Here is a 24,092-nt window from a genome sequence, read left to right on the forward strand (position 1 = left end):
TTTGCTTTGGTTTGGGCAGCGTGAAGTTATGCACGCTGGCACCAGCACAATAATTCGGCACAAGCTGAGGTTTTTTTGTTTTGTTTTTTTTCCCACAAATGCAACCTTTTTTTTAAAAATGTATATGTGAGGTTCAAAGAGAAGCACTTCTCTCAACATGTGATGTCTTGAGTGTTTTCACAAACACCGCACCTTCTCAATGTAGGCCATCACTTTCAGTTTATTACAATTGTGGCAGTAAATGCAGAGAGGCACTAACAGAGGCTCCTGTCCAGCGTTAGCTTTCTTTGGTAAAATCGCAGGGATGTTACGAGCAAACATAAAATGAAGCCACGCAGCTCTGTTCGCTGTGACTGGGAGAAAATGCATGCTCTGTACTGTTGTAATGAAGAAAATTTTAACGTTTCTCTATTTTCTCTTTCTCTGGTAGACATGATCTCGGTGGTCAAAGAAGTCCTGAAGCTGAACATGTCGATCAACATGTACATGTTTCATGGAGGGACCAATTTTGGCTTCATGAATGGTGCATTTGCTGTTGGGCTGCCAGCACCTGAACCCATGGTGACAAGCTATGGTATGACTGGAATAATTAACAATAAACTTTTCTCAGCGTTTCAAGTAAAATATGAACTTTGTTGGGCTGAGCTTTTTTTCCACACTCTAAGCCAGATGGCTCAGAACATTCTGAGGTTACTACATGTTTGTTCGATTTGATCACAGCTGCGCTGGGTAAAGCTGCGTTTTTAACAGACCTAATTAGATTCTTATTTAAAGAATTCTTTATACTGGAAAAAGGATCCTCGGCATGCTTTTAGATGAACAATTTCTGCTCTTGATCTCCTACTTTGTCTCTCATTTTAAAGACACAAACAGACTGTTTTAGCTTCCTAAGCTGATGTGTGATACACAAATCATTCTCATCTTTTCTTTTTACGTACCCAAGAATAATGTTATTTTCTTGATTTAAATGGTTTGTTTTAATACATAAAGTTGTTGCTGAACTGGAGAGGTGTTTTTTGACCTTTTGTGTGAACCTGCACATGTTGATGGTGCTGCTGCATCTGAATTTCCCCACTGTGGGACAATAAAGACAATTTCTGTTCTAATCTGAAGACAGAAAAGTAAGTGTAATGCCCTCTTCTTAGAGTGCATAACACTGCAATTACTTCTTTTCTCATTCAGGAGAGTCAACAACCTCACTTCTGACCTCCAGAGGTCTTTCCACTTGTGCTACTACTCCCTGAATGCCTTTTACCTTTTTGCCTCCGAAAGGCTCCATTTTCTGTCCAGATAAACCCAGAATGTGTTTCGGGCTGCTGCCGCTGCCTCAAGATGTTTGATAGGGGAGCGCAGAGAAAGCATCTGCCACGGTAAGAGGCATCCGTGCCTCTCTCCGGCTCCCAAACCTGCTGTTCTGATAGCGTATTATCTTTCAGATTACGATGCTCCATTATCCGAGGCCGGGGATTACACCACCAAGTATCATCTTCTGAGGAATTTATTCAGCAGCTACCACAGTGAGTGTTGCATGCTGTTGCTGAGACGGGCCTGGCGTCTTCTTTCTCTTCTGTCTTCTCCTTCCCTTTCATCTCCCCACTTAAGTTAATTCTTCTTGTAGAACCTGTTCTCTGTTGGCTCAAACAGGATAAAATTGCACATGATTACAAGGAGGGATTGGATTCAAGGGTTTGTGTGCTTTTCCTCGTGTGTGAGCTCTCTGCCTTAATCAGGGACCCTCGGCGTGACTGGCAATCGTGAAAACAACATACATGTCTTGGATTCTGCTCGCTGTTTGTGCAGTTTTTCCCCTGTTTGTACAACACGCCGTTTGTGATCGGGGGCAGAAGTCTCAAGTGTTTTGTGGCCAGGGCTGGCTTTTTGGAAGCCTGAGAATGAATCCAACATAACAAAGTAATAATTTGCCTGCTGCTGTGGTGATTGAAAACGGTTTGAAAGGCTGCCTGAGCGTGATGCATCCTTATGCTTTGAAGTCTGTTGAACAATAAGCATTGGCCTGAATATGACAGTGAGTTTGAGAATCCTCTGTGTTCTGCCCCACCACCACAAAGACCTGACCTAATTCTTTAATTGGATCATCTACATGTTTTATCATTGTTTGCCTGTCAAATTATGTACATTATTTTACTGTTGTGTATGCAAGCCTATCCCTGTAACTCTGGAAAAGCACTGGAGTTTCCATTGGATGCACTGGTCAAATGAGACCAATACTGAATTTCTCGTCTACATGCAAAATAATTGTTTTTGGCAGAAAACTAATACTGCACACAATTTATGACACAATTTTTACTGTCATATATAGTCGAAACAGCATTTTTTTTTTGTTTTTTTTGCTGTGAAGATGGATGAACATAAATAATCCTGGAAGAAAAGCTGCAAATCACTCAAGATATGAGCTTCACCTTCCACCAGGACAATAGCCACAAGATTAGAGCCAGACACTCACGTCAAAGCTGCGTTACAATGGCCTTGACCTAAATCTAATTGAGAATTTCGGGCAAGGCTTGAAAATTGCTGTTCATAGACACACTCCATTCAATCTGACTCAATTTGAGCTTTTTGGAAAAGAATAATGGGCAGCATTTTCAATCTTATCACACTCTCAGAGCTGGTAGACGTAACCCCAAAAACCTGCAGATGTAATTGCAGTGAGAGGAGGTTGTACAAATAATTTAATCATGGGGTAGAAGGCACACAGTTGCCTGCAATTTCAGATTTTTATTTTTAAAAGATCTTGGAAACCAAGTATAGATTTTCTTCGAAAAGTACTGCTCTACTTTCTGTTGGTTGATCACTTAAAATTCTGCTAAGATATATTGAAGCTGGTGACAGCAAGCAGACAAAATATGAAACCCTTAGGTTCCATGAACATTTTCGCAATGCTGTGCATGGTATGAAATATTACACCAGTACATTATACAGTTCTAGTTTACTGGTGCTGTCTTGGTTCTATCAGTCTGAGTAAGAAAGGAATTTATTTGAACCTTTCTTACACTAAAACCAATTTGTTCATTATATTTTATTTGGATTTTATATGATAGATCAACTTAGAAAAAAAACAATGCATGGTTTGACTTTTTTTTTTTATTACTAACAAAACAAACTTAAGTTTGTGGTATCCATTTGTATTCAGCCCACCTTACCATGAGACCCCTAAATAAAGTTCTGTGTAATCTATTACCTTCAGATGTCATGTAATGAATAGAAACCAGTGTAAATAGAGCTACTGTGTAATAACACATAATACAAACAAAAGCCATTGCATAAGAATTATTCCTCCAATCAGTCCGGTGATAATATTTTATGATGAAGCGTTGCTTTTTTTTTTTTTTTTTTTCCCAAAAAGTGAAATTGTCGGTATGATTCTGTCTGTGGCACAGTTTCATCTTTTCATTCTTGTTGTGGTGAATTTGACAGAATGTAAGAAGGGTAAATGTTACACAGTTCTCAGACTTACGAGTGTCGAACCCAGGAAGAGTTGTTTAAAGGAAGAGTCGGCCATCATTCTCAAAGTTTCCCCTAAGTGAGCCTCCTTTTACCACTCGATGAAAGGGCAATGCTGTCAGGCCGTCTCCAGTGCTGGTATACCTGTGAGATTTAACAGCTTTAAAAGCAATTGATGATCCTGGATAGATGCTGTTAGCGGTTGTTGAGAGACCGTTTCAGAAACTGGTAAACAAATTGGCAAAAATGCTCCCCCACAGAGACTTAAAAGAAGTTTTCTGATGTTGCTTTTTCATGTTTGATACTGAGTCACACATATGAAGGAAAACATAAAAATTTCTTTCTATGAATGCATTACTGGACAGACTGAGTTACTTTGATTCTCATGTAAGAGTTTGATTTTTTTTTTTTCCTTTTTCTTCCCAAGACTTTTAACTCTTTGAAGCTTTTCCAGAATGATGTCTCATCTCTTGACACATAAATGAAAGGGAAGTTGCCTTTATCCCCCTTTTCCTTCCTTCCAGACCAACCACTTCCTGAACTACCCCCCACTCAAGAAAGGAGAGCCTATCAGTCTGTTGTCGTCCAGCAGCATCTCTCTCTTTGGGACAGTCTCCATTCAACTGAAAAGGTGAGAAATGCACATTCAGAAGAACCTAAAAATAAGAATACCATCAACTTATAAAGGAATAACTTACCATGGTTCGGAGAAAAGCTAAAAGGTTGCTTTTTAATAAACACAAGTCTACCAGCTGAGAAGGCAATCGAGGAAAGTTAATTATGTGTGTCTGGTGAACAGTTTCTGTTGTTTTGTTTCAATATGTTGCAAAATGACCCACTTGCAAAACATTTTCTGCTTTTGCAAACAGTCCGCTAGAGCTTTTTTTTTTTTTTTTTATGTCCAGGGATTTCAAATATTTGATGGTGCTATGCACCTAAAGGTGTATTTTCACTGTAGAAAACTTTTCAGGGACCAAGCTGCATTTTTGGGATAGCTTTTTGTGAATCAGTCAAAACCAGTAGAAATCTACCTAAAGAACATCGCCGCTCTAGATAGAGATCTTTTTGAACTAAAGGTAAAGCTTTGGAAATGCCCTACAGCTGGTTGAACAGTGCCAGCAATTTCTGCAATTATCTTTCAAATGACCATTCTCTGCAAGTCATATTTTATACTAACTACAAATGCCAATAGGAATTTTATAAACTTAGTGCTGAAAATTGCTTTTTTTGTGTGTGTGTGTGTGTTTGCATTCAAATACATTGGCAAAATCTGCCATCCTTAGTGGAAATATTTAATTTAAGGAAGCAGGTTGTGTCCCTGGTCCAAATCAAATGTCTCTATTGTCTCCTCACCATGTCATTAATTTCTACTGCAGCCTGCTAATGATCTAATTATTTGATTCAGGTGTGCTGAAGCAGAGACACATCCATAAGAAAACTGCAGTTTGACACTTGTGTTTTAGCTGGTTAAGCGTAAAACATTTTCAGTGTTTATGTTCTCAATGCAGAATAAATCATTCACCTGCTCACGATTGTTGGTGATTCACCAGCCTTTAGTCTGAATGGAACAGAAATCTGTGTGATTAATATTCCTATGAGACACAACTTCCTGCTCTAATCATAAAAGATCTGTGAATCATTTAGACTTCCTGTGAGTTAGAAGTGATTTAATTTAGTTGAGAGCTTAATTGCTCTGAAACTGTCACAAATTACATTCTTAAATTGTAGATTGTAATCCTAATGAGAGCAGTGTTGTTGTTGTTTTGTTTTGTTTTTTCTTATTGTCAGATATCAGTCTTATAACTGAATCAACCTAAACATTTCCACAGTTTCCAACTCTACAGTGGAGATGCACATAAACACAACAGCCTGGTACAGGGGTGTGCAGTCATTACAATCCTAAGAACCGACATAGGATTGTAAAAGTCCAGCAAAATAAGACTTGTTTAGAGCTGCACTGCTACATGACCTTTTCAAACAAGGAAAACATATCATTTTTGATAAATATCAACTTCAGTGGGTGCGTTTCCTTAAGTGGGATGTTGAAATTTATGAAAAATAATTTAAAAGGCACATAATTTCCAAATTAATGACAAAAGTAATAGAGTTAAAAAATATATTATTTTTAGTGTCATTCTGTTGTGGAAAATCAATTTATCACATGCAAAAACAACAGGTAAAACCAGCACTTGTTATATTTCTATTAAAAACATTTAAGCCAGAGTCATTAAGAGCCATTTTGGAAGGTCCAAAGAACCACTTACAGCTCTGGAGCCACAGACGGCAGACCCCTGCTGGTCTTGTAAATAAAAAGGTTTCAGGGAGTTAAGTACTGGAGAAAAAATGTTCAGGCAGGCATAGTCGAAAACATTCTAACATTTCTAAACATTTGTGAAACTTTTGAAAGACAAAAAAGTCCACCTGCTCATGGCATGTGGTGCTTTTCCTCATACTAATCCTTCATTTTATGCTAGAACCAGTTGGTTTGTTAGTTGCTGAAAAAAATCAACCTTAGTTTAATCTGAAAATTCTGATACTGTACTCATACAATGTCATACAATCTACAAAAAGTGTCAGATATTAAATCCCAGAAAATGTCATCATGTCCAAGATGGGCTGTGAGGTTTAATTCACTAAATAAACGTCAACTTTTATTTACCTATTAAACAACTGGCTGCCTGGTAGATAAGGACATATAGTGCTTTTAGAGCATTGGTGACCCCTAGGTGCCACACTTTGCTGCAGTTAGCTTGTACTTTGCAGATTTCTTTTTATTTTTTTATTTTTATCTCCCTTACATCCTCTTCACTCGGGTGGTAAGATAAGCTCATGTCTTCCTCCAGGGGATGTAAGTGACCAGTAGAAAACAGAAATGGGCTTGTGAGTCACTATAATACTTGGATTTTTTTTTAATGGTAGTACAGTAACAGCTTCAATGTGAAATTGTGTTTTGGTAATAAAATATAAATTCATTTTTAAATTATTTACACATCGTCAGCAAACATAGATGGTGGAATATTTGTGTTTTTTCTTCTATCTGTACTGACTAAGTCAAACAGATATTTGATTTGTGATCACTTTTGGAATCTGTCTTTCTGATATGGGATCATTTTATTCAGATTATCTTTAAATTTGCTTTTAATACTTATATGAGACAGTCTGACACAAGGGGACCTTCAAAGCCTGACCAAAACATTTCTCATAAGTTATACTGGTAAGGCGGCCTTCATGGGAACCGGTATTATTCCACCATCTGAAGCTTTATGATTGTAAAGTAACCTGCTGTTGAAATAGTCTGATGAAAACCTTGAGTGGCTCCTTGCCAACAAAAAAGATGGAAAACAAAACAATTGGGGGAATATCCCCTTTGAACCTTCCCACTTGTATGCCCACTAGCTTAGGTATTTATATCATGTCCCCTTACAGGCATTTATATTCAAGCCAGGTGTAGCACGTCTGGTGACTCCAACTCCATTAATTATTCAGTCCCCATCGCAATAATTTGCTCCCTATGAGATGCCAATTACTTTGGCAGTGACCAGGCACACACACCCTTGTTTAAAAAGAGTGGTTTCTCTCAAGTTATAGAGTAGGCTGTTGTGAGTCTAATATTTTATCTAGGTGTGTGTTTGGAGGTGTGTGGTGAAGTGTGTTGTAGCTGGTAGTGTTTAGATTAGCCTGTGAGACATGCGTCATGTTCTTCCCAAAGGTATGAAGGACAAGGATGCTTAGTAAAAAATCTGTATGAAGACTTGCATGGATTTCCTTCTGAAAGATGCTGACAATAACAACTTTGAACATGTGGGGGGCATCAAAGGGACTTAATATTTGAGCAATCACCTTACCCACTCTATGCCATCTTGCATGCATGCATATATATATATATATATATATATATATATATGCAATCCAAGCCACTAATTGCATTAGAAAGAAGTGATTGTCACTGAAATTTGCTTTTTAATCTCGCCTCGTAGTGTGTGGAAATTTGACAAACCTGGCTTATTTGCATTATTCCATATAACGTTGCTGGCATGGCTTGGCTCAGGGTTGACTGGCACATTCCCATTCAGTCTTCCAGTTCCCTCTGAAATAACCCTGCTGCTATAGGAACCCCAGTGTGGTTGGCAGCTGTATGGGTACAAGCAGTACACTGCTCCTTTCTGTGTCTGAGCACATTGCCAAAACAATTGGCACTGCACTATTTTCACTTGACTATATTGTTATTTTTATGATGATGATGATGATTATTGTTATACATGCTAATAAAGAGTAATAATGCCACTGCTGTTAAAAAAAATATGTTCTGCATCATTTGTCACATGCTCTACATTTGTCATATTTTTTGACTAAATAAATACCATTGCCAAGTAAATATCAAAAATTGTGATGAAAACTCCCTGCAAGGTATACCTCTGACACTTGAAATTAATTAGCTGGCAAACATCATATTCCAGATAGTCTAATAATCCAATTGATTTTGCAATATTAAGGTACATAGAGTACAATTTGTATGTCTGGTTTTGCAGGTGTGTACAATAACAATTTTCCAGCCCGACCTCTAGGGGTCGCCAGCAAACAAATGACTAAAGAAATGTGAGACAAAGGAATATAAACTTTTCCGCTGTCAGTTCTTCGTTACGGAAGCGCTTCCGTACTCTTCTTGACACAGCTGAAGTTTTTTTATGTTTGCAGTCTTTGTACATGAGGCCCCTCCTCTTACTTTGAAGTTTTAGTAAAAGCCATCACTTCAGAGGAAGTCACGCTGCAAAGTGGAAAACGAGAACACGTACTCTGAGAGTGAATTCTGTGTTAATTAGAGCCCAATTTAAGTAGACACTTTAAACCATGTGCAAGTCTATGCAAACAATGATTCCTGCAGCTCATTTTTACTCGTTTGAATTGTCGTTTTATGCACTGTTTGTTTGACTCTATGGTTATGCTTTTGCATACTCTGCAGCCTTTCAAATCTGAGAGGCCAATAAACATGGAGAACCTCCCTGTCAACAACAATAATGGCCAGTCGTACGGCTACACGCTGTATGAGACGGTCATCACCAGCGGAGGAACTCTCAACTCAAAGAACAACATCAGAGACAGAGCACTGGTGAGAACAAGGGATCGAACACATTTTACTCTTGTTTATTAGAGTACTTGTTCAGAGGAAGCTGCAGTGTTACTTAGTGAAGTTCACACCTCTGATTAGCTTGTAGAGTTTCAACCTAATTAAAGCAATGGTTTTATTTTTGGAATAATTGCCCTATCTGTGTTTTCTGCACATTTTCTATTCATTTGTGATTTAAGCGGTTGGCTGTTTTTTTTGTTTTTTTTTATATGTAGCTCTTTCTGTCTTTCTAAATATGGATTTTTTTATATTTTTTTGTCCTCATTGTTCCAGGTTTTTGTGGACAAACAATACGTTGGTGTTTTGGACTATAAGGTGCAGGAACTTGTAATACCTGATGGGAAGGTAAAGAGTTTTTGTGTCCTTCTGTATATATTTCAGACCCTGTGTGCTGTTTCAGAGAGATAAAGTTTTAAATATTTAACAACCTGCAGCATGTGAACGCTTCAGGGGATACTGATAGATGTTTTCCGGCAGCAAAGTGCGTGTGTGAAGCCAGCAACAAATCGTCTTCTAAGTATTTATTTAGCAAAAAAAAAATTTTGACAAAATCTGCAATCTTTCTTGGAAAGAACTTGCTTAAAATTTCATAAGAGCTTGGCCATTTTCTGTATTTTTCTGGGTTTTTTTTTTTTGTAAACTGCTGCAGTTTCCTTGAATGCAGCTCATGTTTTATGTATGTTTATACTGAAGGGAAGCAGAACTCTGGGCTTGCTGGTGGAGAACTGTGGAAGGGTGAATTATGGGACGACTCTGGATGAGCAGCGCAAAGGTACAAAAACATCAAAAAGCTAATGAGTTTAGAGATGCTCAAGTGGAAGCAAGATTTTCAGAAAATCTTGAATATAATCAACTACACGCCATATTTTTATTTATTTTTTATTTTTTTTGAAGAAACTGAAAATGGCATTGACTCATATTTTCAGGTCTTGTTGGTGATGTTGAGTTAAACTCGAACGTCCTCCGAGGCTTCATTATTCATAGTCTGGATATGAAACCAGGCTTTGTAAACAGGTTTGTGTCTTTAATTACGCTTCTATTGCTCCTTATGTTTTCGTTTCTTTTTCACTAACGCCTGCCATCCTCTCATTCATCCCAGCACATTTTGTCTCCAATTAGTATGATTAGAGAGGCAACAAAATGGCAAAATTCACAAAATAAAACACAGTCACTTTTTAAACCCTCTTGAGTTATCAACCCCAATGATTTCCTCAGTGATTTCAGCGTTGAGGCAAGACGCATGATTCCCATTTCTGGGTCCAATTTGTATGGCCCCTCTTTTTATTTATTGCTTAATGGTTTTATAGATCGAGTATAATTCGAGTTCTTATTGTTGTTGTGTGCAAAACTGACAGGCTTGTAATCAATAAGTCACGGGACTGATCCTGCGTTTGCTGTCCTTTAATCTTTGTTGCCCATCATGGCTAATTCATATCTAAGAATAAACAAAAGAGAAACCAGTGCCATTACAAGCCGGCGTTCTCACAACAGAAAGCAGAAATGTATCGGCGAGTCTGCTGGCATGCAACGTCTCTCGGCTTCTAGCTCCAGTTGCAATATAGCAGATGATTGTGAGGGGAACTGAAAGTGTCATTAGAGCATTCCTGCCAGCGCTCCATAGGGCCTGTTTCAGAACCGCCTCAGGGACAGAGCTCTGAACAGAGATTTCTCAAAGCCTCTCTGTCAATTATTACTGAACTCCTGCTAGGATTATGCACCTGATACTATTGCACATATTTATTTTATTTGATCTGGTTGTATTTCACTACATTTATGTTGTGTGCAAAATATCTAAAAAGTATATTTAGTATTTTTGTTTTCATATTAAGCGGCAAAATCTTGCTTTATATACTTAATTATACAACTATGACAAAACAAATGCAAGATGGAGTAATAGTAGCTGGATTGAAATAGTTGTGAAGCTAAACTGTTCAACTTGAATCTCTGAGTTTCAATGCAAGATAACCAAGAGATCTGTTGATGCATTATCAAAATCTCTAAGGCGGTGTGCTGGTAGATCATTTTAGAGTAATCCAGGAAACACGTGACCATCTTCTTTACTTAGTTCATATTCTTTATTTACTTTACTTTGTTGTCATGCTGGAATCGGGGGAAATTCTTTTGATTGTTTTCACCTTTGAGCATTCTCACAAGAATATGGAGGGTATCATCTGTGGTGTGAGGAAGTTATTTCCTTGTTTTTTTTGTTTGTCTTCCAAGCCAGAGACAGACCACAGAGAGGGAATCCCTAAAGCAGATGTCTGGTTAATTTAAATCAAGCCAAGTCTATATCTGTTAAGCAACTCAGATTCTTAAAAGCATCTAAATGTGTGTTTTCCACTGTTGTTGAGTATGGAGGTCATTATTAAGTGTACTACACATCTCACAGCAGTCATTACATCTGATGATGTTAATACTTGGAAGGATTAGTGTTGAGATTTTCAGGTGAATTATGCAAGAATAAATTCACCCCAAGGCTCAAGTCTTATTCCCTCATTAATATTTCAGTATTGCAATAACAGAATGCACCCCTCTGCACAGTTTACATGAGAATTGTGTTTCTTTACTGTATGCGTAATACATTCCTGCTTGGATAATAATGACAACAATAACAACATGGATGCTTTCCCCAAAATTGTAAAATTATGTGCTCGGTTTTAAAGCCACTATGAGTCCCCTTTGGTGCAGATGTTTTTCTTTTCTTTCTTTCTTTTTTTTTTGTTATGAATGTGTGCATCTTTGTGTGTGTCAGTACCTTTCTGAAATGTCAAGGCCTGAAGCCTCTTATAATCGAACACTAGAAATTCCTACTTCAGGAAGAGCTGTTGGTTTTCTATTATGACTGCCTTTTGAATTTGCTCGGAGGCGAAGCATAACCTACAGTCTTGTTGAATATGAATACTTTCCCTGAATCCATTTCCAGACTTTCACTTGGCATTCACTGCAGGCCAATAAATATTCTATGACAGACAGAATACCATGCTGGCTCACAAGCAACCATATTGTGCTAAAGATTGTCATATATTATTTTAGGTAAAAGTGCAAGTGAATGCATCAAAACAATTCATCTGTTTTTCTCCCCTCACAGCCTTCAGACCACAGGCTCCTGGGTGCCTATGCAGCAGCAGCCCTCGTTCCCAGCCTTTTTTCAGGGCAAACTTTACGTGAACAGCTCTCCTAAAGACACCTTCATCAAACTTTCTGTAAGTTGGGGCTTGGAGTCAAAAACATAACCGGTTAAAACCTTCCATGAAAGTCCTGTTAATATATCATCATCGTAACTCAAAAAGGAGCAGTCCTGGGTATAAGTAGCAGTACGACACCTATTCAGTTGAACAATCAAATACACTGTAAGATACAACAACATTAAAAAAAATTACAGTTCATTTCTGTAACTACACATAATCTAGAGAAATGTGTCTACTTAGAGCTCTACCTCGCTGGATTAATTTATCTACAGATTTTGCTTTACCCTTTTTGGGATTCTGAGTCTTCCCATAAATTGCTCGTGATGTTTTGTTTTTTACCCACTAGATCTCTCGTGGGTTCTAAAATATTTATAGGGTCTCTTTGAATCTTAATATATTCTCAGAAAGAATGGGACTAAGGAGACATAAGACAAATAACACTTTGGACTGTTTATGTTTGCGTTCTGATTTGCAACCTCGTTTCACAGGGATGGACCAAAGGGGTTGTGTTTATAAATGGCAGGAATTTGGGAAGATACTGGTCTATTGGACCGCAACAAACACTTTATGTCCCAGGGCCCTGGCTTCACAAAGGAGACAACCAGGTACTGTGTAATATACACTCGTCCACTACAGTATACTGCAGCATATGCAGCATGTTATGAAAAAGGCTATTTTTTTCTTTTCTGTTCTTACACATCTTGCCATGTATGTTGGGAGATCAAACTGTTAACCTTACATGCATCTTAAACATAAAAAAAAAAAAAAATAAACATGTAGTCCGATTATGTGTGTGACATATTTACTGCATCAGGAAAGGGTCATCCATTTCTGTTTAGTTTTTTTTTTCTTCATATTTTTATATGTGATTAACTGACACTCCGTGGATTAAAGTTCATCCATGTTGTTGAATGCTTGGCTGAATTAATCAAACGTTAGGTGGTGCTGCCATAAGTTTGAGCCCTTTCATTCATTGAACATGCAGAACGTGGGGAGTTTTTATGTGTGCGGGCCGAACATCTGGATAGTGGAACATGGGATTGAGCAGTGATAAAGTTGGGTCTTTGCTGCACCATTGACCCTACAAAATGGTGTACATTTTGTCTCAGAGTTGTGACATTCATAACATCGATTTTTTTTTAAACATTAAAAAAAAAAAAAAAAACGTGGCAGCCTTTTGTTTATGGGTAACGTGTGTATAAAAACAGCATCAGGAATCAAGAAGGTGATGCTGGAGCATCGTGTACTTAAAGTTGCCAATCTTCCTAAGCCACCAAACACACGGCTGATAACAGCGTGACGAGGTTGAGTTTTATAACAGAGTCTGCCTTTCATGAAGTGAAAATGACTTGAAGGGTATTTATTATTTTATTAGATTAAGATGTAACTCCATCTTGCAAAAGATGTGCACTACTTATCCAGTCTGTATATTTTTACCCAAAACTGGTTCATGACATTTCTGGTGACAGCTTCTCAAGATATTCCTGAAATAACAGCACATTACAGAGGATTTAAGGAGTCAGCTCTTAGTGACATATAAACGAGGTCATGATAAATCAACTCAAAACTTTTTTCATGTATAATTTCACATTTGTCCTATACTATCAAACTGAAAAACAAACATGTTTGTTTGGGAGAGGAATGGAACACAAAAATGCAAATAAGTGGTTGCATAACTGTGCGCACATTTTAAGTGATACTTGATTAAACCATCTTTTTGTAGAATTTTTCTTTTTTTTTCTTTTTTTTTTGGAGTCTATTGGCATCCCACATCTTGAATTTCCACTATTAGCTAACTCTGACTTGTGAAAGTTCAGTATATCATCAGATTATGCAGAATATGTCACAAATCTCCTATCAGTTTTACTTCTACACTCTTTGTATGTAATTTGAAAACTTAATTTTCTCCAAACATTGGAGATTTTTTATTTTATTTATTTTGTCAAATGTTCACAGTGATGCTAAAACATAACATTCACCTTGAGCTTTCTTGTATCCACGTTAAGGGTGTAAGCCAAGCTGACTGGCATGCCGCAGCTTGGAGCTACCACCACCATATGTTACTGTGGATTTGATGTTCTGTTCCTAATTTATTGTTTTTACCCAAAAATTCTGGTTTTGGTGTATAAGGACAGCTGGACTTCATTAACAATAAATCAGATACAATTGATGACAGTCAGTCGGATCTGATGACAGTCGTATGTCCAGAAGATAAATTGAGGAATTAAATTAAGAGATGTTTCAACAAAGCTCTGTTTTATTAGTGTTCAACTCTGGTTGTTGCTACTTTCAAGTGAAAATGCCCCCAAACAAGATTTGTTAGATTATTTTTCAGCTGGATCATTTGTAATATGACACCTTAAAGGTGGATAAAGTTGTGAAATATATAATTAATATGTGAGTTTCTTGTGACCTAAAAACATGTCATTTTAACAGTGTTCTGTCTGCAAGCTATTCAGCTGACAAAGATTTAGAAAAAAAAAAAAGCAAATAATTAATCTATTAATCTATGTTTGCATAATTATGGTTTTGATTTCTTGCTAAATACAAACGGCATGTTTACATAAAGAATCCATGCTTAGTATTTTGAAAAGTTTTCATGTTTACCACTGTGCACGTTCTCGTAAATTTCTTAGGCCACTTTGTCCATCTTACTTTCCGATTCCTTTTAAGAGTGTGCTTACATTAACACAAAACCACCCACTTTCACTATCCTTTCATGACCTTGGCTGAGCTTCTTTTCCCTGTGCTGTCATAGGTCGTGGTGTTTGAAGAGCAGGAAGCAGATGGTAAACTCCAGTTCATCAGCAGCCCTGACTATGGCATGACTGTTGATGTCCAGTGAGGATAAGAGGAGAGCGTATGCTAAGGAAGCATGAGCAGAGCAGACACGACTGCTGTTGGTTATGTTTACGTGGATCTGGACTGTCTGCCCTGGTCAGCAGCACCAAGGTGTAAAGACTACTTTAAATTGATTTTCCCAGTTTGTCTTACCGGCCATACTCATGGCACGTTGTTATATTTAGTTGATGGGTATCATTCGCTCTTTGTTGAAAAGATAAATCAATAAATCTGGTTTGACCTCTGTTTGTAACCAAGGCCAGCGAAGCTTGTGAGCTCTTTATTTTTTCTCTATCCTTTCCTGCCTCATCCTTTGATGATGCTCTGAAAGCCTCTGCAGAGAAATCAAGGTTACAAAATCCCTTTGAGGATCTTTTTTTTTTTGTAAACCTTACACCATGATGCTTGTTTCTTGAAATATTTTTGCTGCGGTTGTTTTTGGGTAAAAAAAAAACCCCCAAAAAAACCCTTTAGATAGCTGTCTGATTCCGACTACCTTACAGTGCTTTTAAAAAACTATTCACACCCCTGAATAATGAACTTTTATTGTATTTCATTGGGATTTTATTTGATAACATCATGTTATCAAATAAACTGCACAGTTGTAAAGTGGAAGAAAATTAATAATACATGTTTTGTTTTTGTTTTTTTGGCCCAATGAATTTGTGAAAAGTATGGCATGTTTTTGTATTCAACAGCTCCGAGTAAATACTTTGTAGAACCTTTTAGCAGCGGCGGCGTTTTCAGGTGATGGATTGAACTGTGCTCTGTGAGATGTCCAAATCTAGGATCAAAGGGATCGTAACGCATATGGACTCAACAGTTTTACTGGAAAACCTCACATCCTTTTCCTTTCACTTTACAACGTACAACTTTGTATCAGTCTAACACATAAAATCCCAGTAAAATTTGTCAGTTTGTGGTTGTAGTATGAGAAAAAAAAATGGGAAAAAATTCTGAGGTAATGAATATATTTGGAATCCACTCTGTATTACCTGTTGCCCCTTTTATATTATTACTAATTAAGCAGATGCAAAAAGTACTTTAGTTAATAGGTAATGAAGTGACGAATACTAGATGACAATTCAAATTTGCTACCTCTGTGTAGTAAAAAAAAACCAAAAAAACTACAGTTCATACAGTTCAACGTGCTTTTTTTGGGTCAGTAACCTATTTTAAATCTCCAGCCCTAAAGGAATGACTCCTTGGGACAGAAATACATACAGTTTCACATCTTCTGGAAACACCACTCTGGGCTACATGAGCTTTTTTTTTCTCATTTATTTATCTTGATTCAACTAACATTTGTCTGAGAGAGCTGCTGTGGCAAATAAACAACCTTAAGAGTCACATGCATAAAAAAGTGAATGAGAACAGGTGATGTGGAGATGATAAAAAAGACTATGTGTAAAGTGTATTGTGCCTTAGAGGATGTTGGTGTTTGCTGTGGGAAGGCTGGTTAAGTAAACTATTGCTTTATGCAGTGATTGTTTAAAAAAAAAAAGAAAAAAAAAAGGATCAGATGTGAAGAGATTTTTGTAACATGTTCAAGGCGGAGCCCTTTCAATTGTTCTGCTGCTCTATGACACAACACACAAAATTACATCACATAACCGTATTCAACCAGTCCGACCACATGCTGATCTGTACACTGCAGTATCATTAGTCAGTCTGCACCTTGACAAAAGCAATATCCAGAAAACAAGAACAGTAATTTACTTTCACCCTGAATCTTGGTTCAGGGGGGAACAAGCAACACCTGTTGTCATTATGTTTCTATACAACCCGACATTTTTCCACTTCAGACCACAAGTATTGTTTTGTTTTGGTGCCAAACACTTCAGGTGGATTCTTTCATAAGAAACGCGTTCGAGTGGAACATGATTATCAGCGTCGTGCCACCATCCTGCTAACGATCTACATAATCCATGTATGCTGTGTGAGAGCGTCCTTTTCTAGAGAGATTAAAACAAAAAACAAACAAAAAAAAAACAGTAGCTGCTGTAATGAAATTGCACATCCAAAGTTGAAATAAATATATAAATAAATATATTAAATTTTGACACTGAATAAATAACTGGAGGGTAGCTGGTGATGTTCATCATGGCTAATCCCTGCGCGGGGGTAATATCATGCGGTCAATGAAAGCAGCCCAGCGTGGTTAGAGAGATAACAGCCATTTTTCTGCATGTGTGTCTAATCAGTGCCAAGTAAAATGTGTAATAACTTGGATTCTCTTGCTGAGCTTTAGAATAACATCAGGTTACGTTTTTCTTGTTTTTTTTTTTGTTTTTTTGTATTGTGCAGCAGTTAACATTACATTCTGTCTCATAGGTTAGAGAGCTGCACAGAAAGAGTCAGGCAAAGCACAGAGGCTTAGTGTTTAAATTATCTCCAGTTTCTACAGCGGGACAGCAATAGATAAGAACCATCACTGGGTATTGCAGATGGACGATCTGTCAATCAGAGGAGAGATTCCATTAAATTATGAGGCGTGGAAAAACTTTGTAAAAATGATCAGCTGTACTGCGTGATTACTACTGATGTCTATCGTTAGGGCTGCAGATACTCTCCTCGGTGGTCCAGTTAATGTTTGACATGAGGCTACGTAATAATGCATCAGATACTACCAGCTGTACTAAAGATACTGGGTCCACATTGCAACCAGGCAGAAAAAAAAAAAAAAATCTTGTGCTTTTCATTTGCCTACAATGACTTCAGAGCTGAATGTTCATTTCTTTTTTTTTTCTTTTTTTTTTTTACATATATCACATTTTCAGGGCCATGCATTAATGTTTATGCTTTTTTTTAACTCGATTTCTGATGCTTCTTAATTTTTTTTTATTTTTAATATTCATATACAATGGTATTTAGCCAATATCTGATGCAGATTTGATGTGCCCAGACAAAATAAAACAACAGAGTTAGGATTTAGATATATGGAGAACCAAAAGTGCCACAAAGTAATACATAAAAACAACCAACAGAATTTGCCTAAATGGGTCATGATTACATTTGTTAATGTACTGCGATGTATTGTAAAGTAGTTTGAATTGTCATTGTGATTACCAATAAGACTTTAGTGGTGAATGGATTCTAATTTAGCAAAAGACCATATTTGATTAGTATGTAGCAATATTTATTTGTTTTGTAATGTTTACTTGCTTGTCTGTTGTTCATTAAGACACTGAATATCGGCCATTCACTCTTCAAATGTCACCAGAATCCAGAATTTGGACAGTAAAAGTGAAAAGAGCTGCAGTATTTCAGAATCACTGACACATTTTTAAAGAGCTGCATTGGATCAGCACAGTAGTGAATAGATTCTTAATTACATGACCTTATAAAGAATAGGTTTCCTTAAAAAAAAAAAAAAACCCTAAGGAGTGTGAAGATTTTATTTTAATTAACCTAAATTTTTATTCCAGCCGTAGAAGCATACCAAGGCAAATCCTATGAAATCCTAACACCCCCAAAATTAGGAGTGGCTCCTATCTAGACACTGCTTAAAAAAACTTTCTGGTGGTTTAAACATCCAGCCTGTTCCTGGTGGTGCTGCTGTAGTATTAATCTAGGTAAGATAGTGGAAGCGCACTCAGTGAATTAAATGATAAAGGTTCTGCCATAAAAGACTGTTTAATTTGTTAAAGGTGGTTTTCCCAAATGTTTTTAATCTCCATTTGCCCTGCGAGAGATATTTTGTTTATATGCAAGAACAATGATCTGATGGTTGTGTACATAAATCAGGAAAATCATCCTTTGTTACAGCAATGAGATAGATGCCTAACCATGTGAGTGTAAGAATTTCCTTCAGACCAAATCCGTCATCTTCAGAATATCTGCGTCAGCTCCGCCTGCGGACTGACGGGCATGCAGAAAGAAGAGAAAAACTAAATTCATTTTGCACTGCAGCACAAACTCATTAGATAATTAATGACATGTTTTCTTATTTGGTAAGGTATTTTTTTTCTCTCTAATAAATAAATTTCAATGTGGCACTTTTGGGCCTCTGTAGGAGTTTGACCTTTATGAATCTGAGCTTGAATGAAAGATTCTTCATTTTGAAGGTGCCGCAAACTAAATGTTCTCTTAGTAAAGTCTCACACATTCCACCAGTATTCTGCAAGACGAGTGCAGACAGTAAATGAGCTTTATCTTTCAGTTTCAATAATTTAATAGCTTTGCATTCACACATAAATACAATAGTTCAGTGCATTTTCCCCCAGGCCTCCGATTGGTCTCATATTTGTTTGCTACGTATAAACCCTTCCTCAAGAGAAAACCCCTTGTTAATTTTAAGTGCTAAGAAAAGTGTTAAGTTTCTGGATTTCTATATTTCTTAAGTTGAACACCAAAGCTGAGTTTCTCTTTTAAGTGGCCCACTGTATATGCATGAGTTTTAATGATGGCGTAAAGTTGACGATGATAACCCAACAGGACATGAAGAGAAGAGTCAATACAGGTGAACTAGCAGATCAAGTGTTCATAAAACTCCTAAACCAGTTAAATTAAATTACAGCAAACATTTGTAGTTATTAAAACAACATTTCTTCCTTGCTGAAAGTGAACTCAACTTTTTTTTTTTTTTCGTTTTTCTTCTAAATCCAGCACTGATGATGCGTTCCACATCCTGAACCTCCTTTTGTGTGCAATGTGCAGATCCTGGTCTGTTTCTTTCAGATCCTTTGCGTTATTTGCGGAGGAAGGATAGTTTTCAGACCTGCTCGCTTGTTCCCGTCTGCTGGCTGTATGCTTTTCATATTGTGCTGTCCCACCCAACCCCCGGAGAAGGTGCAGGAAAACCTCGTTAGAGATCCGTCCTCTTTGCTCTTCAGTGGTAAATCCGAAGAACGACTGCTGCCTCTGCCTGCTGTGCTTTGATATGATATAGTTGACATGTTTTTGGTCCATATTTGAAAAAATATTTTTAACCCATGTCGTATTCCTCCATTTTGTTTCCTTAGAATTAAGACTTCATCACAGTTGAACAGTTCTATAGAAACCTGACTGTTTCTCTCCCTCCCCCCCACCGCAGATGCAAGGCCCACCACCTGCAAAACAAAACAATTAGTTAGCTGAGAAGTAGCGTTCATGTTTAATTTAACTCCATTACCCTCTTTATTTCAGAGAGCAGCTGCTGTAATAAAACAACATTTATTACAGTTGCTGCACAGTTTATTAGAAAACATCAAAACACCTGTTCCTTTCATACTGTAGCCGCAGTGCTGTGAAGAAGTGTTTGCCCCTTATAATGTTTGAAAAATCTGTAGCTAATTACAAAAGGCTGACTTGAATTTTACCGGCCACACAAATGCCTTATTTTTTTTTGCCAAACTAGTAGAATCACAAAATCACTTAAACAGACCGTGTTTAACAACAGGAAGCAGGCTAAAAGACCTCAAAACGGAGCACGCCTTATCCCAAGCTATAGAAATTCAGGGGCAGATTAAAAACTAAATTAGTGATGGTCAGAAAATGATCCCTCAGCCATTTGTGAGACTTGTATGGAGGAACAAGGGTCTATCTGTGCACATTTCTGCTCCAATATAGCATTAAGTGGTCATCCAAGTAAAAAATAAAAAAAATAAAAAATGCACCACAGGCCTTCAGTTAATGACAAACTTCCCAACTCAACTATGAGACAGATTCTGGATAAAAATAGTATCAATGGGAGAATTCAAAGGTGAAAATCACTAATGACAAAAAAGAGACACAAGGACCTGCTCATCTAGACCATCCCCAAAACTACTGGGAAAATATTCTGTGTACTGATTGGAAAAAAGAGCAAGTCCACCTCTGACTGCCTGATAAAAATGAGCAAAATTATGGTTTTAGAGTCAAAGTCCGAACTTAAAAATTATTAAAATGCTGCATTTGCTCAGGTTATCTGTATCTGATAGAATTTGTTGAAATATTGGCAAAATTAAAATGTGACAAAAGAAAAAAAGATGAAATCTATAAAGGTGGAAATGCTCTTTCTGCACATTAGTTAGACAAAGTAGAATAATAATAATAATAATAATAATAATAATAATAATAATAATAAATTCCTCCCTTTGATGCATCACATAGTTTCAATATTTACCAGAGTTTGAGGAAAGTACAATCAAATCTCCATGTTCGGATCTGTGAATCCTTTCTTCCCCTCATTCACAAGGACGGGTTTCTCTGTCCTTGTATGCCAAACGAGAATCTGGTAAAAAAAAAAAAAAAAGAAAAAAAAAGCATGGAAACACAAACAGCAGAAACATTAGTGACATGCTGTTCTCTTAATGCACTGATTCAGCCTCATGTTCTGCAACTACAGACGATTCTGGACGCTGCTCCAGCAGTACATTCACCACCACGGGGCCTGTCTATGTGTAAAGAGCTACTTGAGCGTGAACCCTGCAGAGTGAAAGGAGGCAGTGTTGAAACAGGGTTTTCTTACAAATTTAGCACAGCCCTTTTTCAGCTTGTCCTCTTCTGACCACAGAATAATTGCTTCCTTCAAATGACTGACAGCTCTAAATTATTTGTTGTATAAACTTTTCCCTTTGTGGCACTGCTACAGTTTTCTCCCCGGTTCTTCTGGATACGTTTTTGTTCCATTACATCCTCCAAAGTCTTCATGCTGGCTTGCTTTTGCCCCAGAGACAGAACAAACACGCAGGAAAACGCTTGCAAAGGGTGGGGGAGAGAGGGGGAGGGAAACAAACTCAAAGTGTCAAGCTCATTTCCCTCTTCTCCCCTTTGTGTTGGTACCCTTCCTTCTTTCATCTTGCCTTGGCAGCAGTCATGAAATATGCATGAGCCGTGCCAGGAGCCCACTCCCTCTCTGCTCAGGTGTAGTGAGGAGGCGGGTAACCGTGACGCTCGCATCTGAAGTGGACGATTATAAGAAAAAGACATGCACATACACGACTTAACCCCCACCCCCTCCCTTTTGCTCCATCTTCACCACCCTTTTTGTCCATCTCCTGCACTCATCTGTAATCAGTGTGACGTCTCTGCCTCCTTCACCGAGTCCAATTCAGTTCCGTGAGCAGTTCCCTGAATCCCCTCTTTTCATTTAGGCCTGTGAAAGGCAGGAGAGGAGCAGGATGAAAACCTGGCTGAGAGTGCGTCCCTTCCCTTCCCCTCCTTTTCTTCTCCGCTCTATCTTTGTCTGTGTGTGTATGGGTGCTTGTGATGAGGACTGGCTTGCTGAAGGCCTCTGGCTGACTCCTCTTTGCCCGGAGAGAAAGCTTAGCGAGGTGACCCAGAGCAACAACTGCAAGAGGGAGCGGTAAAGCTGGAGAGAAAATAGTCCATCTGCACCAAGTGCTTATGGGAATAAATGCTTTTGTTTTTCTTTTTTTTTTTGCAACTAGATATATTAAAGAATGTATATAGAAAAGGTTTTTCTGGTTCCTTGATTAGCAACCAAAAAAAAAAAAAGTTTTCTATAACGAGCAACGGCTATGCTGTATTTTACTGATGCATCAAGGATAAAAGGGGCTCAAGCCCCCTGCGCCCCCCTCTGCACGTGCCTGGTGCATGTTAATACATAACGACCCATATTTTGTACTTTTACTGTTAAAATACACAAATATAAATGTTTCTAGAGGGAGCCTCAAGTTTTAGCAGATTTTAGCATTTGTTGATTTTCACCGTGAATACTGGGGGTCCATAGAGGTTAAATTAGCAGTCGTTTTTAATTACTGTGAGCCTCATGTCAATATTTGTGTGCTTCGGCAGTGCTTGTGCTTCTTCTTTAAAGTTAAAAGAAGCCGCTCAGTGACTTGCACTGAATATGGAATGCAAGTATGTACATTTGAGAACCATTTTTCCATGTTTATTAAAAAAGGCACCAACGGAAACTCTGTTGAGAAACAGATTTCTTGAAAAATAAAGTTTTGATGTTTTAATGATGTTTTAAGAGGACTTCTTGCAGTGTCCTCTGTTGCTGCAAGAAAATTTTATTTTGTCGCTGTGATCAGGATAACATTCATTAAAAAACCCAAAACAAAACAAAAAAAACATGGTCAGCACAGCCATTTAGGGGAATTTCTAAAAGACTGGGGGAAGGCGTTAGATTTTAAATGTTTTTTTGTCATTTGTGCAAACATATGAAATCATGTTGTTTCTATTGCTTGTTTCTTAAAATAATATAAACAATATTTTTAGAACCACCCCGTTTGCGGTTTTGGTCATGGTTGACAATGTTCACATCATTATCACATCGTTAAAATGACACTGGTGGCATGCAAGCCTCTACATTTATTGCTACGCTAAAACTCAGATGCAGCAACCGGAGGGGGGAGTATGTGTAAATTATTTTGCCACTTGATTTTTTTATTTATTTTTTATTTTCAACAGATTTAAATTAAATCTACATTCACTAAGCATTTAACATAAAGTACTTTATAAGATTAATGCTTTATGTTAATTAAAGCAGTGAACATGAAAACGAATAAATAAATGAATGAATGAATGAATGAAGAAGTTCCCAACTCAAAACCAATTTCCATCCTGGACCTTATTTTGCAGATTTTGGACTGTGTCAAATACAGTTAAACTGTTTTCAGTTGAGCTGCTGAACTTTCATGATCATAGAAAAAAAACAAAACCTGAGGTTACCTTAGTGCAGTTGGCAGCTTTTGGCTCCAGGTCATTGAGTGTTACAAGTTCTCGGAGCAAGCTACTCTCCTGGTAGCCTCCCTTCACGCCGCGGAGCTTAAAGTACGCCTGTGGTTTGGCGAGGATGAGCTTCAGGTTGATGGCGAAGCCAGCCATGTCGATGGCAAATGGCCGGTGGGGGTCGAACACCGCCTTCCAGCCGTAGACCTTTCCGGCTGCGTTTACCTTGGGGGACTCGTAGCGCAGGCCACCCACGAAGGCCACAGGCCACACCGAGACTTTCCGAGTCGACCTCATCTAGCCGGAGGAGAGGAAGAGGGAGAGAGAGAGAGAGAGCATATTAGTGATCTGAAGGAGCATACATGACAGGAAGACAGTAGTTTAGCCTCAGTCAGCAGCGCTGCAGCAGAGCATGGACGGAGATGATTCATTCTGAAAGACGGTGAATATTGACCGTGCTGCTGTACCAAGTGCAGCTGACACACTGTTCAAGGGCTGCAGTACAATAAGATAATGAGGCGCAGCCATCTTAAGAGGGAGTAAACACGGGCAGAGCCAGGAGGCTTTAAAGGAGCAGAGCTATTAGAGAAAATGGCTCAGCTTCCTGGTTGGCTCAAAAGATTCTTTAAGGTGGAACAGCACCATCCTCCTTTTTACTTCCCCCTTGTTTGGTCCTTTAATCTTCTGCGATCAAGCACTTTTGCCGCCCTCTCCTTTGTCGGTTGCTCCTCGGGTTCTTGCCACTCTGACAAAAAGCTGCAGCTGTAATAAAAGGTGCATTTTTATAATGAGGGTCGAAGAGGATTTAGAAATTGCAGAGGCATTTAGTCAAACTCGATGCAGCAGAAATAATGATGCCTCTCAAGTACCTCTGC

At 38.0% G+C, this 24,092-nt stretch overlaps 2 protein-coding genes across 3 annotated transcripts in view; one reads left to right on the forward strand and one right to left on the reverse strand.

The window, feature by feature from the left end:
• LOC103145361 (beta-galactosidase-1-like protein 2) overlaps positions 1-16,602 on the forward strand; it is a 29,147-nt gene extending 12,545 nt beyond the window's left edge. For both annotated transcript variants that reach the window (XM_007562767.2, XM_016676734.1), the window contains exons 10-19: positions 431-574; positions 1,437-1,517; positions 3,987-4,093; positions 8,423-8,569; positions 8,861-8,932; positions 9,281-9,359; positions 9,514-9,601; positions 11,676-11,790; positions 12,264-12,380; positions 14,534-16,602. In XM_007562767.2, coding sequence (XP_007562829.1) covers positions 431-574; positions 1,437-1,517; positions 3,987-4,093; positions 8,423-8,569; positions 8,861-8,932; positions 9,281-9,359; positions 9,514-9,601; positions 11,676-11,790; positions 12,264-12,380; positions 14,534-14,620 — 1,037 coding nt within the window. In that variant the 3' untranslated portion in view covers positions 14,621-16,602. The remainder of the gene's footprint in view (positions 1-430; positions 575-1,436; positions 1,518-3,986; positions 4,094-8,422; positions 8,570-8,860; positions 8,933-9,280; positions 9,360-9,513; positions 9,602-11,675; positions 11,791-12,263; positions 12,381-14,533) is intronic.
• An 858-nt stretch (positions 16,603-17,460) lies between these two features.
• LOC103145363 (galactosylgalactosylxylosylprotein 3-beta-glucuronosyltransferase 1-like) lies at positions 17,461-23,514 on the reverse strand. The gene is made up of 3 exons (XM_016676738.1): positions 23,218-23,514; positions 20,702-20,809; positions 17,461-19,667 (listed from the first exon to the last, which is right to left on the reverse strand). Exons 1-2 carry the CDS (start codon positions 23,512-23,514, stop codon positions 20,723-20,725), a joined length of 384 nt encoding a protein of 127 aa, XP_016532224.1. The 3' UTR covers positions 17,461-19,667; positions 20,702-20,722.
• Positions 23,515-24,092: the final 578 nt, after the last annotated feature.

Source organism: Poecilia formosa, unplaced genomic scaffold (assembly GCF_000485575.1).
Source record: "Poecilia formosa unplaced genomic scaffold, Poecilia_formosa-5.1.2 Scaffold141, whole genome shotgun sequence".
Taxonomy (NCBI): domain Eukaryota; kingdom Metazoa; phylum Chordata; class Actinopteri; order Cyprinodontiformes; family Poeciliidae; genus Poecilia; species Poecilia formosa.

Excerpts from the sequence above, each read along its gene's own strand:
- LOC103145363 (XM_016676738.1), bottom strand. The coding sequence starts at position 23,514 with ATGAGGTCGACTCGGAAAGTCTCGGTGTGGCCTGTGGCCTTCGTGGGT. Across the intron at positions 20,810-23,217 it reads AAGCTGCCAACTGCACTAAG|ATTCTCGTTTGGCATACAAG; the intron begins GTAACCTCAGGT and ends TTTTTTTACCAG.